This window comes from Oreochromis aureus, linkage group 2 (assembly GCF_013358895.1).
Source record: "Oreochromis aureus strain Israel breed Guangdong linkage group 2, ZZ_aureus, whole genome shotgun sequence".
Taxonomy (NCBI): domain Eukaryota; kingdom Metazoa; phylum Chordata; class Actinopteri; order Cichliformes; family Cichlidae; genus Oreochromis; species Oreochromis aureus.
Genome location: NC_052943.1, coordinates 27,400,981 through 27,416,024, shown reverse-complemented (window position 1 = coordinate 27,416,024; position 15,044 = coordinate 27,400,981). Strand labels below are relative to the sequence as shown.

Genomic DNA, 15,044 nt, shown 5'->3' with positions numbered 1-15,044 from the left:
GTTATTACTGTTATTATTGTTGTTATTACAAAAGATCCCTAGAAGTTATACTTGTACCACCGTCTGTCCTGTAACAAAACCTTTCTCATGAGTCTCAAGGCTAATGCATGTGTATGGAGTTGGAGTACTTTTGTAATGTATTACTGTGGTATTTCTAATGCAGGACTGAATTATTACTAACCTTTGTGTGTTACTTGAGCTGTTACTGTGTATTTCAACGCGTTTTGCGTTTTCTGGGCTCAGTTCCTCTTCTGAGGTGAAACATGAGGACTCGGTTTCTGATTCATATTCTTCAGACTGTGTTTTCTTCTCGAAGTGAGACCTCGTGGTTTTCCCCACTCTCTGCCTCATCTGGACGTCACAGGGAATTTCCAGTGGGGAAGGAAATCAAGTCAACTTTATTTCAACTGACAATCGTCAGTCAGTGTCACCTGCGGGACTGCTGTCGCTCCCTCTGGATTATAATCCCACTCGGATTAAAGTTGTTGATTAAAGTTGTTAAAGTGTAATGACGCGCCTGTGTCGCGTCATGACGTACTGCGGGTAAAGTGGATGGATCGGTGGCTCAGCATGGCGCAGTGATGTGCACAAGTGAAGCGAACTGAGGAAGACTGTCACTCAAAGAGAACTCTTCACTTGACCGACCGAAACAGGTAACAGCCTGGTTAACTAACCAGCTAACTAAACTAAACAGCCAGCTGCACATTTCCATTCATAATCACAACTTCAGCGGGACCCGTTACAACTCTTTGGCAGCTGGCTTTGTTTTGCTGCTCACTTCCTCATTAGCCAGGTAACTGAGGACCCCGGGCCAAACTCCATGTTAAAAACGGTAAGCTGTTATTTTCTGTAATGTCAGTAGTCTCGGGAATATTTCACGTCACCGTTAAAGTGCATTACGTGTTTGTAACACCCACCAGCTAATTCGGCCACGATTAATCAAACATGAAATCCTCGGGTTAGTGAAAGTTTGAACTTTAATCCAACTTTTAATCTCGTTTAACTCGCTCTGGTCTCTGGTAGCCAAAGGGCAGGATGGTTGAACTGACAAAATAATTAAAACGACATTTTTATTTACACTGAACTGCTGTGTGGATTTTAGACTTGCCGAATACATAACTGGGGTCGGCTGATTCTGGTGTCTTCATTTATATCGCAATGTTCGGTGTACCGAAGTGAAGAGCGAAGGACGGCTGTAACTGTCAGATTTTCATACGAAGTTTTGTGTTACGCTCTCCGCATACGGAACCTACGAGGCTAGCTCCCGGGCAGCCAGGACAGGCAGCGGTTAGCGAGGACGGGGCTCGCTGTGACTTGAAGCCGGAGATTAGACCCGAGCTGCACTGAGGTCGGTGCTGTGGAAGCGCTGGTGTTGTGCCAAAAAGTGCATGCTTTAACGGCCGCTTTAGCCACACGAACAACAACAACAACCCGGCGGAGCTAATTAGCTGTTAGCCGCAGAGCTAACGTAGATCACACAGGCACGCTCGTGAGAACTGGGACGCGCGATGCTGCTGACAGGTAACAAGTGTCAGCGATCAATAATCAGTAGTAGTAAGGTATATACGACTGTGTATTACAAACTGTGTATTACCGAAGGTTAAATATATATTTATATATATAATAAACAAAGAGTGAATTCCGAGAACAGAAAACTCAGTTCAAAATAATAAACTGACAATAAAAAATGACAACAGCCAAAAAACCTTTAATAAGACGGCCATAAAAAGGGCAAATTTATGAAACACCTGCAGATTCACGATAAAAATGTACACTTCGCAAATCCAATTTTTGAGAAAAAGGATAAAAATTTATAAATATAAGGAGAAAACTCAGGTAAACTCACGAGAAACACGTGCACAAATGTAAGAAAGCAAAAATGAGGAAACCTTCAAAGGTGCTCAAATTTCAATAATCGCTAAGGAAGTTAGTTGCTGGAGACACCTGGCCTACTTCTGCAGGTTACTGCTGGAGGTCTCACAGTTTGGTGAACTGAGATGGAAGTATTTTCCTCCATAGTCACGTTTTTAGAAGTCAGCAGGTAAATTTCTCAACGGGACTAAAGCCCGAGTGTTTGCTGCCGTCATGTCAATTGTTTACATTTAGTTTTTTGCTTGCATGTTTCACAGCTTGCTCAGCAAAGTTTGTGCTCTTGAATTAACAACCTAAATACATTTTCCTCATTCTAATGCAATAAGGACTATGTCCATGTTTTTCTTCTTCTTCTTCTTCTTTTTCTTTTTTGGTACTAGAATTTCCAAATTCCCTGAAATACTGAAATACAAGGACCAAAGCTGGCTTACCAGCTTAAATAGTATGATATTAGCTCTTCATTACTCCTTATAAAGGATTTATTAAAGCCTTATTTAGCATGACTGAAACACCAAACACAAAAGTGTCAGTGGTGTGTGTCCCCATTGTGAAGTGAGGTGCAGTTTCTAACAGATTCACTGGTATTTTAACGCTCATTAATCTACACAGCTCCAAAATAATGATAACAGACGCTGAGTTCCAGTTAAAAATAACAACTGGATGCATGTTTAAGCATCTAAAAACTGTCAGGTGAAACCTGTGCAGCAGGTTTATACCTCCCACCACCACCAAGAAAAAACCCCAGCTCCTGTCCAACACCATGCCTTCAAAGAACATTTACTGTGTGATCGGGCTGTTGTGTGGTTTCTGGGCTGCAGTGAAAGCAGCTTAGGTGTTAAGTGAAGGAGGAGGTGACATACAAGTGAAATGGCCCTCACTCTAATATCAGTTGAAAGACTGTAATGAGACACACAAAAAGGCAACTTTTATAAAGGCCTCTCAGTCAGGGGTGGGCAACTCCAGGCCTTAAGAGCCGGTGTCCTGCAGCTTTTAGATCTCACCCTGGGTCAACTTACCTGAATCAAATGATTAGTTCATCACCAGGCCTCTAGAGAACTTCAGGACATGCTGAGGAGGTAATTTAGCAATTTAATTCAGCTGTGTTGGTTTAAGGACACATCTGCCCACCCCTGCTTTAAGTGGTCAGGTATAAAATGCAGTTTTTAAGAACCAGTTCGTTTACCATTTACAGGCCTATATCCATCATAAAAAGGCATGCACCAGCTCAACTTTCAACGCCATTCATCTGTACACTAACATCAGGCTGAGCCTTAATGTTGCTTCTCTAACTTTCTAAAATAAAATATGCCCCCCAAAAAAAGAAAAGAAAAATTTACTTTGCATGTATTCTTTATTTGAGCTCAGTGTGAGAGTCTTTACTGCTGGTACTCCTGTCCCTGCTCTCAGTCTCGCTGTGGGTGCACCTCCTCACACACGGAGTGGAGCACACAGAGAAACAAGAGAAGAGAAATAGTATTATAATGCCACTCTTCTGTCACTGCAAGTGCACAAAGGCTTCCCAACATGTGGGAAAATGTAACGAGAGAGAGGATGGAAAAAGCTGTTGGCAGTTTCTGGTTAAATTAAAAACTTTAGAAAATGTGCAAAGTAACTGCTGACCCCTAAAAAGGCCTTTAAACCTCAAATAAACCGTTAATAAAGTTGCTTTCAGTAAATTTTCTGTTGCTAAAATAAGAGATGGCCCATTAATCGTTGCAGTTCTGCAGTTGATTGTTTTTAATGGTCGCTTTGAAAAAAGAAAGTTGTGAATGAAGTAGTTGTAATAGAAAGTAGAGTATTTAGGGAGTAAGTAATTTTACTCATATAGAATTCTAACTCAAGGTGAAGACGGTTGTGTATAGGAGTGCAAATAAAAAGCCTCAGTTATAATTAAACGTGTTGTGATGAGCAGAAAACATAAAAATAAGAAGCAAGAACAGAGCACTTTTGTCATTCTGGTCTCTTACTCATAATAATCGCTGATGTCACTCCGTGGGTTTAACTGACGTGTTGCTTGACCTTTTGCAGACGCCACCATGGCCGGAGACGACCACTACCTACACGCTCCCAACCAGGTAATCTCACCTGAGGCTTAGCCTCCATTTTTTTTATAATGTTCAGCATGGGGCCGACTATTCTGGGTATAAAGAGAAGTCAGAGAGTACAGAGGTCTGCGGAAAAATGATCTTACCTCTGTGACCTCAGTAAACAGTTTCCTGATACATTTATAGCCTCAGTCACTAATTTTAAGTCGTATTTGACCTAATATGATGATGATTTGGTAAATTATGCTCCTTTTGTACTCAGAAAGGGAGACAAAGCAAGGGCTATTTTAGGATGTCGTTGACGAAATGATGACAAAAAAAGCAGCAGCCTCCAAAACCATGACTTTAATAACCAGTGGGAGATGTCACAGTTTCTGCAAGCTGACAAATAACAGCCCATATTTCTGCTCTGAAGGAGAAAATCTTCCCCCTTTTTAAACCCTTTGAAATACTTGGATCTACACCAGTACCAAGGTATCACAACCTTTTTAGAAATGCGGTGTTAAAGTGGAAAGTGCTCACATGTGTGCATGTAAATGAGACAGTATCAATATCGATCCTCAACATTAGGAAATCGTGCTGCTATTTTTGTTCCTTCTTCCTCGTGAATGGAGCCATAAAAAAGGCTCTTTGAGTTACTTCTGTCCAACATCATGCAGATTATTGAAGAACGTGATTGGCCAGCAGCTTTGTTGTTTGATTACCTGTACTGCTTATCGAGTCTAGTGCAGTAATACTTTCTATTACTGTGTTAGACACAAATGTAATGTGATTACAGTAACTCATTTCTTTGGAACATTTTCCCGCAGCACTTTTCAGTTGTTCTTTAGCTTTTTTTGATCATTACTGTTTCTGCGGTTCTCCTCTGATCTTCTTCTGATCTTTACCTTCCTGGTTGTCATCTTCAACTCCTTCCTCCTCTCCAGCTTCATCTTCTTTGTATTTCTTGGTCTTCGTATAGCTCTTATTGATTATATTCTTAATCTGCGTGATCTTCTTCTTGATGTTCGTCTACATCGTCAAACTTTTCTTCTTTTTCTTCTTGGCCTTAATCTTCTTGAACAGCTTCATCTTCTACTTGTCGGCCTTCGTCTTCTTCGTGGTCTTATACCTGTTCTTCCTTGTCTTGATCTGCCTCTTCTTCTTGATTTGCTTGTACATTCTGGTTGTCCTCTTGATCTCTGTCGGCGTTTTCTTTTCCTTCTTTGTCTTCTTCTTCTCATCCGTCTTATTGATCTTTCTCCTTGGTCGTGGTTCCTTTGCATCACCGATTCATGCAGTCTCTTTGAACAGACCATGCTGGGGTATCTCTTCTGCTTGAACCCTGAGAAGCACTGATGTGGGGCTCTGATCCGAGCTGCTGTTAATAACTGTCTGTTCTCATTAATGGACTGTTGTTTCTCTGGTATAGCATGAATTATTGCAGTTAACATCACTGAAGCTGCACACGTGAAGAACAAGAACTAAATAATAATAATGTCTTCCTGTGTTTATCTAAGTCTAAAGTCAGACTTCATGTTTTTGTCTCTATTGCAGATGTTCGATAACATCATGATGGACCCGACATGGGAGTTTCCACATTTTGCGATACCTCAAACAACATCTCTGCGGACAGGTGAGAGTCCTGCAGGTGTGTCCCACACCGTCAGCTTTACCTTTACCATTTACGGTCAGAAACAGCTTCTCTTTAAAGTGGATGTCTTTGGGTTTCAGACTGCTGGTCCAACAATAAGACATCATGTAGTACTTTCCTGTTGGTTTGATTTGACCTCTGTACTTTCAGAGTTTATTTACTTTGAATGTGTTGTGTTGTTTTTATCTGGATTTCCCCGTTGTTTCTGAACAATAGTATAATTTCTGAAGAAAAAAGAGCAGCCATGGGTGGCATTAATCATCTCCTAAACTTGTCATTTTGAGATGACGGCTTAATCTTTGTACATAAAAATACCACACTGTCATGCAACCATCACGCCTATCTCTCCTGCCGTCCCAACAAAAGCTGTCAGGTCTTTTGTTTTCAGACGGTTTCCTTTGGTCTCACTCACTCCACCCTGCTGAGGTTATTATTACTGTGTGGTTAGCATGAAATAAAAAACATACAGGTGGAGGTAAAGTATCTGCTGCCCCATTTGTGTAATTGTGTTGAGCTCATACTTTACATACTCGAGCCTGATTGAAAAGCAGTTTAGTTCTTTTCCTGTTGCAGTGTTTGCTTCCTGACACTCGTCGTTTGGTTGACTGTGGTCGTTATATCCACACGTATCATTGTTGTTTAGGTAATACTCAAAATTTAAAGGGACCCGCTAAGACTTATGGCACTGTTGTTTCCTGTAAAAAAATCTATTTACCAAAAAAACCCCAACTATAAATTTCATAAATAGTGGCTGTGTGATTTGGTTTAAAGTTCCAGGAAAAGTCAGACAAATGGACTTTGACTTGGACTGTTATGTCAGACAATGAGGGCTTTATATGGACCGTTACGGCATGAATGAAGCCTTTGTTCAGACAGAAGCTGAAGGCTCTATAACATGTGTGAAAGAAACATTAAAACCACACACAGGTTGAACAGATGCTGCTGGGGAGGAAAAACTTCCGAAACTCCACTTTCTTTTTGCAAAAGTGAATTTCTGTTGAGGGGGAAAAAATGAAGGTAAAGTGAAAGAGGAGTTTCATGACGTGTCCTCTGTGGTGGCTGTGGGACGGCAGCTCAGCTCTCACTTCCCTTTAATATCAACACATCGTTTCTCTGAGTAGAGTCAGAGGTGTAGATCACACGGGGAAACTGGCTCCTCTTTACATTTACATGTACATTTACATGTGGCTACAGTGGTACACAGAAAGTGGCGATTACAGCGTTTCTTCTTTTAAATTATGGAAGAATACAACTGGTCTCTCCTGCACGTATGGATGGCAGAGGAAACGCAACGAGGTTTTTCGAAGCTCGACATTTCAGAGTTCACAATATGTCGCAAAAGACGTTAAGCATAACGTGACATTTTAGAAAATGTGTCATCAAACAAAACTGAATGAAAGATGACGTTTAAATCTCATTTCACAAAACACAGCACGAAACGACGTTTTAGAAAATCGACATTGCGCAAGACGGCCGCGTTATGAGTTTTACAAACGACAATTCAGGAAAGGATCACCGCAAAAGACATTTCAGATGGCATGAAATTTCAATCGAAGCGCAGACACTCGAAACACTGTCGCGTACAGATTTCTTGAAAGACGTTTTACAGGATGTTGATAAGAAATGAGAGAAGAGATTTCAGGGAAGATGTTTTAAATTCTCCCACTTATCAGATGCATATTTAAAAAAAAACTGATGACATTTCAAAAAATACAACAGAAAAAAAACATAAAACATTTCTGAAAAGAGAGTTTAGAAAAAAATGAGACGCCTGTGAAGTAGTCAGACACGAACGTCAAGGAAGGTGGTAGGGAAGCAGACTAGGCAGGCATTTCAGATTTCCAAGGTGAGCAATTTATTTACAGTGAACTTAATACAATGTAACTTAACAAAACTTCCCCCCAAATCAATTCAATTAACAAAACTCAACATAACATGGCTCTGGTGACACAGCTCACCTCTCCTCTCTCTTGCATCTGGTAGAGACTGGCTTTAAATAGGGCCATCAATTTCCCTCCAATTGCCCAGCCAGTACCACTCACTCAACTGAGGGATGTAAAACTCTACACAAATGATTTAAAAACACAAAACCTCTACACACTTCTAATATGCACATTTACACAACTAAATGGCAATATTAACAAAAGGAAAAACATTCAACAAATTCCTTTAAGCCTTAACACAAACAAAAGGAAGCATCTCTATGGAAAAAGACACCCCTCCACTTAGTTTGACCTGCTGATGTCATGTGTGACATCAGCAGGATTTTAAAATGAGCCTCACCTGACCCTCATGAAAACTGAAAAGACAAACAAAGTAAGTATGAACAAATGACTTAATCTGTAACATAATAAAATATAAAGAAACATAACTTAGTATTTGTCTTAATTTGCAGAATGTTTGATTTGCCGGCAACAGAACGCTTACACAAACAAACCCGGGATAGTGAGTGAAGCAATGTTACTTGACAAATAGCAAATCATAGCAAATACATAGAAACAGAATAATGTGTACAATGTGCAAAATAAAGTAAACACATATGGGACAAATGGAGAGCTTTACAACTGCTCCTCCACTTTGTCACAACTCCACACAAAAAATTAACATTCTTATTGCACATCACAAAAGTTTAAGGTCAAAAAGGAGCTCAAACTGAAATGTTGGTTCAAGACTCTTTACAGTCTCCTCATCAGTAATAATGACATAATTGTAATAATCTTTGGTTATTAAACCATGGAAACCTCAAACCGTGGAAGGGAGTTCCCCTCACTGTGTCAAAGTGCTGCTCACAGGAGATCGTTGGGGTTCTCCCTCTAATATTGATGGTCTTCACCTCAAAGAGTCTTATCACTGAAACTGAATAGGATTGAGTTGGAGCACTGCTGGTCAGCAGATGGTTGTCTGAGGGGGACAAACCAGAGACCAGACCCAGGATGAGGGGTGACAGATACCTCAGGGAAACTTTGTGTAGAGAAAAGCGTAGCTCAGTCTTTATTTCATGTGTAAGATAGCTCAGATAAGTTCTCTGACACCTCTAAATGTCTCGATTGTCTCAAACCAACAGTCTGAAACTCCAAAACTAATTTTCAAAGAAACAAATCAGCTGTATGAGAAGGTGTTTGAATCTGTCTGAATCTGAATCTGAGTCTCTGTGGTTTCAGTGGACGGACCGTTCCTGCAGATCGTGGAGCAGCCCAAACAGGTAACACTCACCTGTCCCGTCTTATCATAGAGTGCATTCAGAGATGACTGACCGCTGGGTTTATCTTTAAATTGCTTTTATTTAGAATTAAAAAAGGGAAATGACTTCAGGACAGGACGTTTGGCTGTATAAGTCACACCTGTAACGACTGCTGTTTTCTTTTCCTGTCTTTTGTTGTTGATGGTCACGCTGACTGTAACGGCCCTCTGACCGTGTTCTGATGTCACTTCCTTTAATGCAGCGGTCCTCAACCCCTGGGCCACAGACGGGTACTGGTCCATGAGTCGTTTGGTACCGGGCCGCAACAGTTGAGGCTCGGGTGTGAAATTGATGGTTTTCAGGGTTTTTATAGGTTTTTAGCATTATTTTTTTTATCATTTTTATCGTTAACTCAGTTTCCCTGGGTCTTTTTCCGTGTGTTATGAATAAATCTTCTTCTTTTTGGTACCGGTACTGGTTTTATTTTGTTGTATTTATCAGCGACACCTTAAAGGCCGGTCCGTGAAAATATTGTCGGACATAAACTGGTCGGGGACCGCTGCTTTAATGGAACAGTGAAACACAGTTAGGTCTTAAGTTGTGCAGCAAAGTGGAGCAAAGACTGAGGGTGGGTTTCAATAACAGGGTCCCCCCTGAGTCATTAAAGAGTCTGTAATTAAAGTGAAGGATGTTAAGGTGTTAAAAGGTCCTGTGATGAATTTACAGGTGTTACTTTTAACACTGACGGAAGAAATAAATTAAACGCTCATACGAACGAGCTATTTTAGTGACCGTCTATGGTAATTAATGAGCTCTGTGAGACTTTAAACAGGAAATCTTTATTTAAGGTGTTTCTCGTGGTGTGCTGCTTGCTTTCTGTTCGAGCTTGTATTTACAGTCAAACTGAAGTATGTAAATTTGGATGTAGCCGTTGGCACGTCACCCATTGATTTTAAAGCCTCATCATTAGCATTTCTGTCACCGCCATGATGTTTTTGGACGAAAGGTCGAAGTGTTAGCGCCGCTGTTTATCCCGGGAGTGGGAGGGGACTGACTCGGGTGGAGTTTTTCCCATTAATTTTTGAGCTTTGAATCCTAAACATTTACACCTTTAATCTAATTTCGCCCCCTAAATGTCACACCCTCCCTGCCCGTATATATTTATTTGATGACAGAAGCTCTTTTAACTTCAGCTGGATTAACGCTGATGACTAAACAGGAAGAAAGGGAAGCATCGGGAGTCTCAGAGTTGGATTTCACCCACCTGTTTAATGAATAATCACCTGAACGTGTGTTTAGGACAACAAGGTGACTGATTGTCAGCTGATGTATTGATACAGGTGTGTACTGATGTCTTTGTTTTTCAGCGCGGCTTCAGGTTCAGGTACGGCTGCGAGGGGCCGTCTCACGGCGGTCTGCCGGGGGCCACCAGCGAGAAGAACAGGAAGACCTACCCCACCGTCAAGGTAACGCTTCCTGTCTGCGCTCGTTCTCCAGGCGTCGGTTGTGTGGTCTGCAAATGTAAACCTCGTCCTGCGCACTCGCTACAGTCAGCTGACTCACCTGCTGAGCGCAGTGTTTAAACTTTCTTCCAGTTTGTTGGTCCAGGAAGTGTTTGAAGCACACAGAGTGAGCACTAAAACCAGATTGTGGTTCACTTCTGTCTGCAGCGGCAAGAGGAAATAAAACCGTTTCCTGCAGAGAGTTTAATACTGCTGAGGCATCAGGCCGACTGTTTCTGTCGTTTTGCTGATTGAAGTTGTCAAACTGACTAAACCTGTTTTGAACTGAAGCTGAAATGTGAAAGTAATGCCGTAGTGCGATTGAAGCTCTGGGAAATGATTGTTTATATCAGTTTCATCGCAGTGATTGTTCAGTGAGAGTAACACAGAGCTCCTTTAACTTCAGTTATTAATAACACAAGCAGCCATTAAATGAATTATTCATCACACTGTTTCTGCTTTCACAAGCTAACACAGGGTAAGACCAGCGATGAGCCCCAGTCCTGCTCTGCTGTATGTGCTGTATACTTGAGTATCAGTATAATGACACTGAGCTCACCTGGGTGTTTGAAGGCCGAGCGGTCCCTCTGTGAACTGACCGTCCTGCTGATGTTGAAGCTCAAAGTGTTTGTTGAGACAGGTTTCATTAGATCAAACCAGCTTCCTTCTGGTTTCCCACCTAAAAAATTTCCCACCTGTGGGACTAATAAAGGTCATCTTATCTTATCTTAATTTTGGCTGACGTTATCTTGCCAGTTGAAGTTTTTAGTTGTAGGAAAACTCAAAGGTAGTTTTAAGATCAGGATTATACGTGACGCGTACTTGAGTCCATAAATTTCATCATCAGACGTTGACCACGAGCATCCGTGTGGATGTCCACATGCTCGCCTGTTTTTTTTTTTTACCACACAGACTCACAGAATTTACATAACAGTGCACCAATTACACATGTCTCAGGCGGCGGACTTCAAACAGCCTTCACAGGAGTATAACAGGACTGACTGCTTGGCCGGCGGGTCTCCAGCTGTCGGTGTTTGTGTCCTTTGGGCAGCTTAATGTGGCCTTAACCTGTTCAACTGAAAAACCAAAGTACACTAGACACGCTGAGCTCGACCTCCCACTACCCAAAAACCAAACAGATGAACTCTGCCCTTCTCATAGTTTATCCATAAAGGCCTGTGTCCACTTACAGGTGTGTGACACCATCATACAGCTTAAAGCAGGGGTGTCAGACTTATGGCCCGGGGGCCAGAATCACTCCACTGCAGGCGGCTTTGGGAAATAGATTCATAGATTTTGGACTTTGAACTGTGTTTCAGATAAAAACCTCCTTCAGGACCATCGAAGTACATCGAAGTAACAGAGTAATACAGAGTAAACATTTAAATGACAGTTAAATATCAGGAACTTTTCTATCTACTGCAGAAATTCCTTTGCTTTATTGTGATTTCACAAGTAAAAATTAATCCTTTTATTATTAGTTTTATTATTACAGCATGGTCTGGGCAATTAGCTACTTTTTTGTCATATTACACGTTAAATACTTGGAATTTAGTCCTTGTACTAGAGTCTAATGTGTTTTTATTTTTCCTCATACATATATATCTGCACACCTTCCATGAGGGAGTTGGACACATAACACTTTAAACTGGATTAAACAGTGACGGGCACGTAAGGATGTTGTGTTGACATGTTTGAGTATGGACGCCCACGTGTCATCAGAGGTTGTCATGTCTAAGTCTTCTTCCCATAACGATGTGTGTATGGATGAAGAGGCATGTGGCAAGTTTAACACTTTATTGTAAAGCAGAGACAACAGCTCTCTGTTGATTGCATTAAGTTGTAGGTTAGTTTCTAACAGTGCAGACTGTAGTAGAGGACCCGAGCCTGAAATATGGGAGTGAATAAAGTGTCCGGCTTGTAGATATCTGAAAAAGTGTGATGGTGGTAGACTGTATTTATTACTAAGTTGTTCAAATGATGCCAGTGATTATAAACTGACCATAAAAAACTAAACTGGGCCCATATTTTCAGGGACTGTTTCACTACAGGGTTGAAAATGGAGTTAAATGAAAAGGATGAAAGTGGAGAACAAAGTATACCCATTAGAGATATACTGCTGTTACTGTGTCGTTTACCTCACTATAGGATGAGACAACAGAATCCAGCTCATTGAAAACAGTGTTAAGAATCAACTCAATCAAAGGCTTTGTCAGCATCAACAGAGACGACACATTCAGCAGAGGCTGTAAAGCTGGATTAAACTATGTTAAGTAGCCTTCGTATGTTGAAATATGAATGACGACCTGTATTGAAGCCTGTTTTGATCTTTTGAAATAATTTCCATTTCCAGTTTACGGGCAAGAATCTTGGCTGATATTTTGGCGTCTGTGTTCAAGAGAAATGGGTCTATGATATATAATATATACATTGTTATCTTTACCTTAATAGTGTGAAACAGGCTTCGTAAATGACTGAGGGAGAGATCCTAGTTTAAAGCAGTCAGTGTGGGTTGGACTAAGCTGTGCAGACAGTAATGTAAAGAAGTGTTTGTAAAATTCCAAAAGGAAACAATTCCGATCTGAGCATTTGCCAGATTACATCAAAGCTATGGTTGAGGAACCTTCCAGCTGATACAGGGGTTCATGCAGCCCTGTTTTAAGTTCTGGTGGAATTTCAGGAATGTTAAGTTTGGCTAGAAAGTCATTAATTGTGTTGTAGTTAGTTTGTGATCCTGAGGTGTAGAGCTCTGAGTAAAAGTCCTTTAATACATCGATTCTGATTCTGTTCATCTGAACAGAATCAACTTTTGGCGATTTACCTACCTGGATGATTGAGCATGCATCAGGGCGTCCATGAATACATGATTCACTTTTTCATGAGCCGTGAAATTTGAAGAATACTTGGCCCTAGAAATCTTAAGAAGGCTCGGCAGTTATCTATCAGGTTTACTCGTTCAGTTGAGTAGGTTGTAAGTAGGTCAAGCCTAGTTTTGAGTTCAACATGCTTTTTAAAAATTTTCTGTTTAAGAGCAGACTGCTCATCGGCCTCCTTAACTTGTTGGATTAACCTGTTTCGTTCATGAGCTGCTTGTTTTTGCTAAATAAGCAGTAATTTGGCCTTAAAGGCATCCCATACAACAAGGCTGGAAGTCTCTGGGGAGGAGTTAGTAGCAAAGCAAAAGCCTATCTCATCTTCTGTCATTAGACAGAAGGGTTGAGTTGAAATCCCATTGTAGGTGGGTGTGAAATAACTACGCTGTGATTGGCACAGGCGTGGACCTGCTGCAGCCATTAAGAGTCAGTGATAGAGTAAACAATTCTCCAATACGTGTGGCACACGTGTGAGAAGTCTGTCTTGGTAGGATGTGAAGGACGCCACGCGTCACACAATCCGTATTCAGATACAAAGGCTTGAATGACTAATGCAGATTTGCTTATAACATTACTCTAAACCAGGGGTGGCCAACTCCAGGCCTCGAGAGCTGAATCAAATGATTAGTTCATCACCAGGCCTCTGGAGAACTTCATGAAATGTTGAGGAGGTCATTTAGCCATTTAAATAAGCTGTGGTGGATCAAGGACGCATCTAAAACCTGCAGGACACCAGAGCTGGGTCTAACCAACAATTAAAATCATCCCCCGGGATGAGAGAGTACTTATTTAAGGCAGGTTTGAAGAGAGTCTCGCCATCTTTGTTCGGAGCATAAACATTTACTAGAGCAACCAAAGTGTTGCACAATTTCCCCGCTGACTATAACAACTGTCCAGATTTGTGTGCTACAACATCCCGGGCCTCAAAGGGAATATTCCTGACGATCATATAGAGACCCCTCGTGCTTTAGCCTGGAAACGTGAGGGGAAGCACCGGCACCTCCACCGTGGGAGGACACGCCCAATATTTACTTTTCAATTTTTAACTTAGTATTGATGAATATTTACTGCATACCTAGGATGTTTGTGGATTTGTGGGGATGAAGAAAGTATCCACCTAATCTGTCTAATGTAATCTGAATAGTACTTGTTTTTTCTTGTATGACAATTCAGTGTGTGGTTAAACGTCTTCACGCTGACATGAAGGGGAGTTTCACCGGTCTGCCCTACTTAAGGTCAAAGTGGGCAGCATGTGGCCCACGATGTGAAACGAGTCTGACATCCGTGTCTTAAAGGGTTGCATTAACTTGTAACGAGTTTAAAATCACAATACTTTTACTGCAGCGCTCAAGACACTGCAGAATGTTTAAAACTACAAACATGTTGTGTTATGAATGTGTGTCGTAACAATATCATAGATTTAAACCTCTCTTGGGAGTCGTCTCAAGGATCCTGTGATTTAGAAATTTGAGTCCTCAGTGGAGGAAAGGTCTCGTTTACTATCTGCGTACACGTGGGCAATAATGCACTGAGTATTTAAAGCATGTAAAAAAAAGAGAAGAGAAAAGTTGCATAAATCACATTTAAAGGAAGTGTGCAGGGTTTGCCCCTGCTTACTTGTGATTTAGGAACCAGCTGTTAAACAGTGCGTTGCTGCGTCTGCTTGAACAGGTCAAAACGAGCCGCGTGAAGCCGTTATTTCAGCGGCGTTACAAAGCTGCACGGTCTTTTCTCGTGAGCAGGGGAGAGGCTGGTGTTTACTATTGTCTGTCGAAGGGTGGTTTTGTTTCTCTGTGGTTTTGGTTGGAGGTGACCGTCGCTGGCTTTAGAAGCCGGGGCGCTCATGTTTCCACCCCGCGCTCTGTATGAGACTGACACATGCACACGAGCTCGAGTTTCCTGCCGTGTTGTTTCTGTTGATGTTTAGTTTGGAGTCTG

General features: G+C 41.4%; 1 protein-coding gene across 3 annotated transcripts in view; it reads left to right on the top strand.

Moving 5' to 3' along the window:
* Positions 1–369: 369 nt before the first annotated feature.
* The window catches only part of nfkb1 (nuclear factor of kappa light polypeptide gene enhancer in B-cells 1), a 31,810-nt gene continuing 17,135 nt past the window's right edge, over positions 370–15,044 (top strand). The window contains exons 1-5 of one of the 3 annotated variants that reach the window (XM_031751715.2): positions 370–832; positions 3,901–3,947; positions 5,454–5,547; positions 8,712–8,752; positions 10,099–10,197. In XM_031751715.2, coding sequence (XP_031607575.1) covers positions 3,909–3,947; positions 5,454–5,547; positions 8,712–8,752; positions 10,099–10,197 — 273 coding nt within the window. In that variant the 5' untranslated portion in view covers positions 370–832; positions 3,901–3,908. The remainder of the gene's footprint in view (positions 833–3,900; positions 3,948–5,453; positions 5,548–8,711; positions 8,753–10,098; positions 10,198–15,044) is intronic. The other 2 variants (XM_039621623.1, XM_031751716.2) reach the window with 2 other exon arrangements.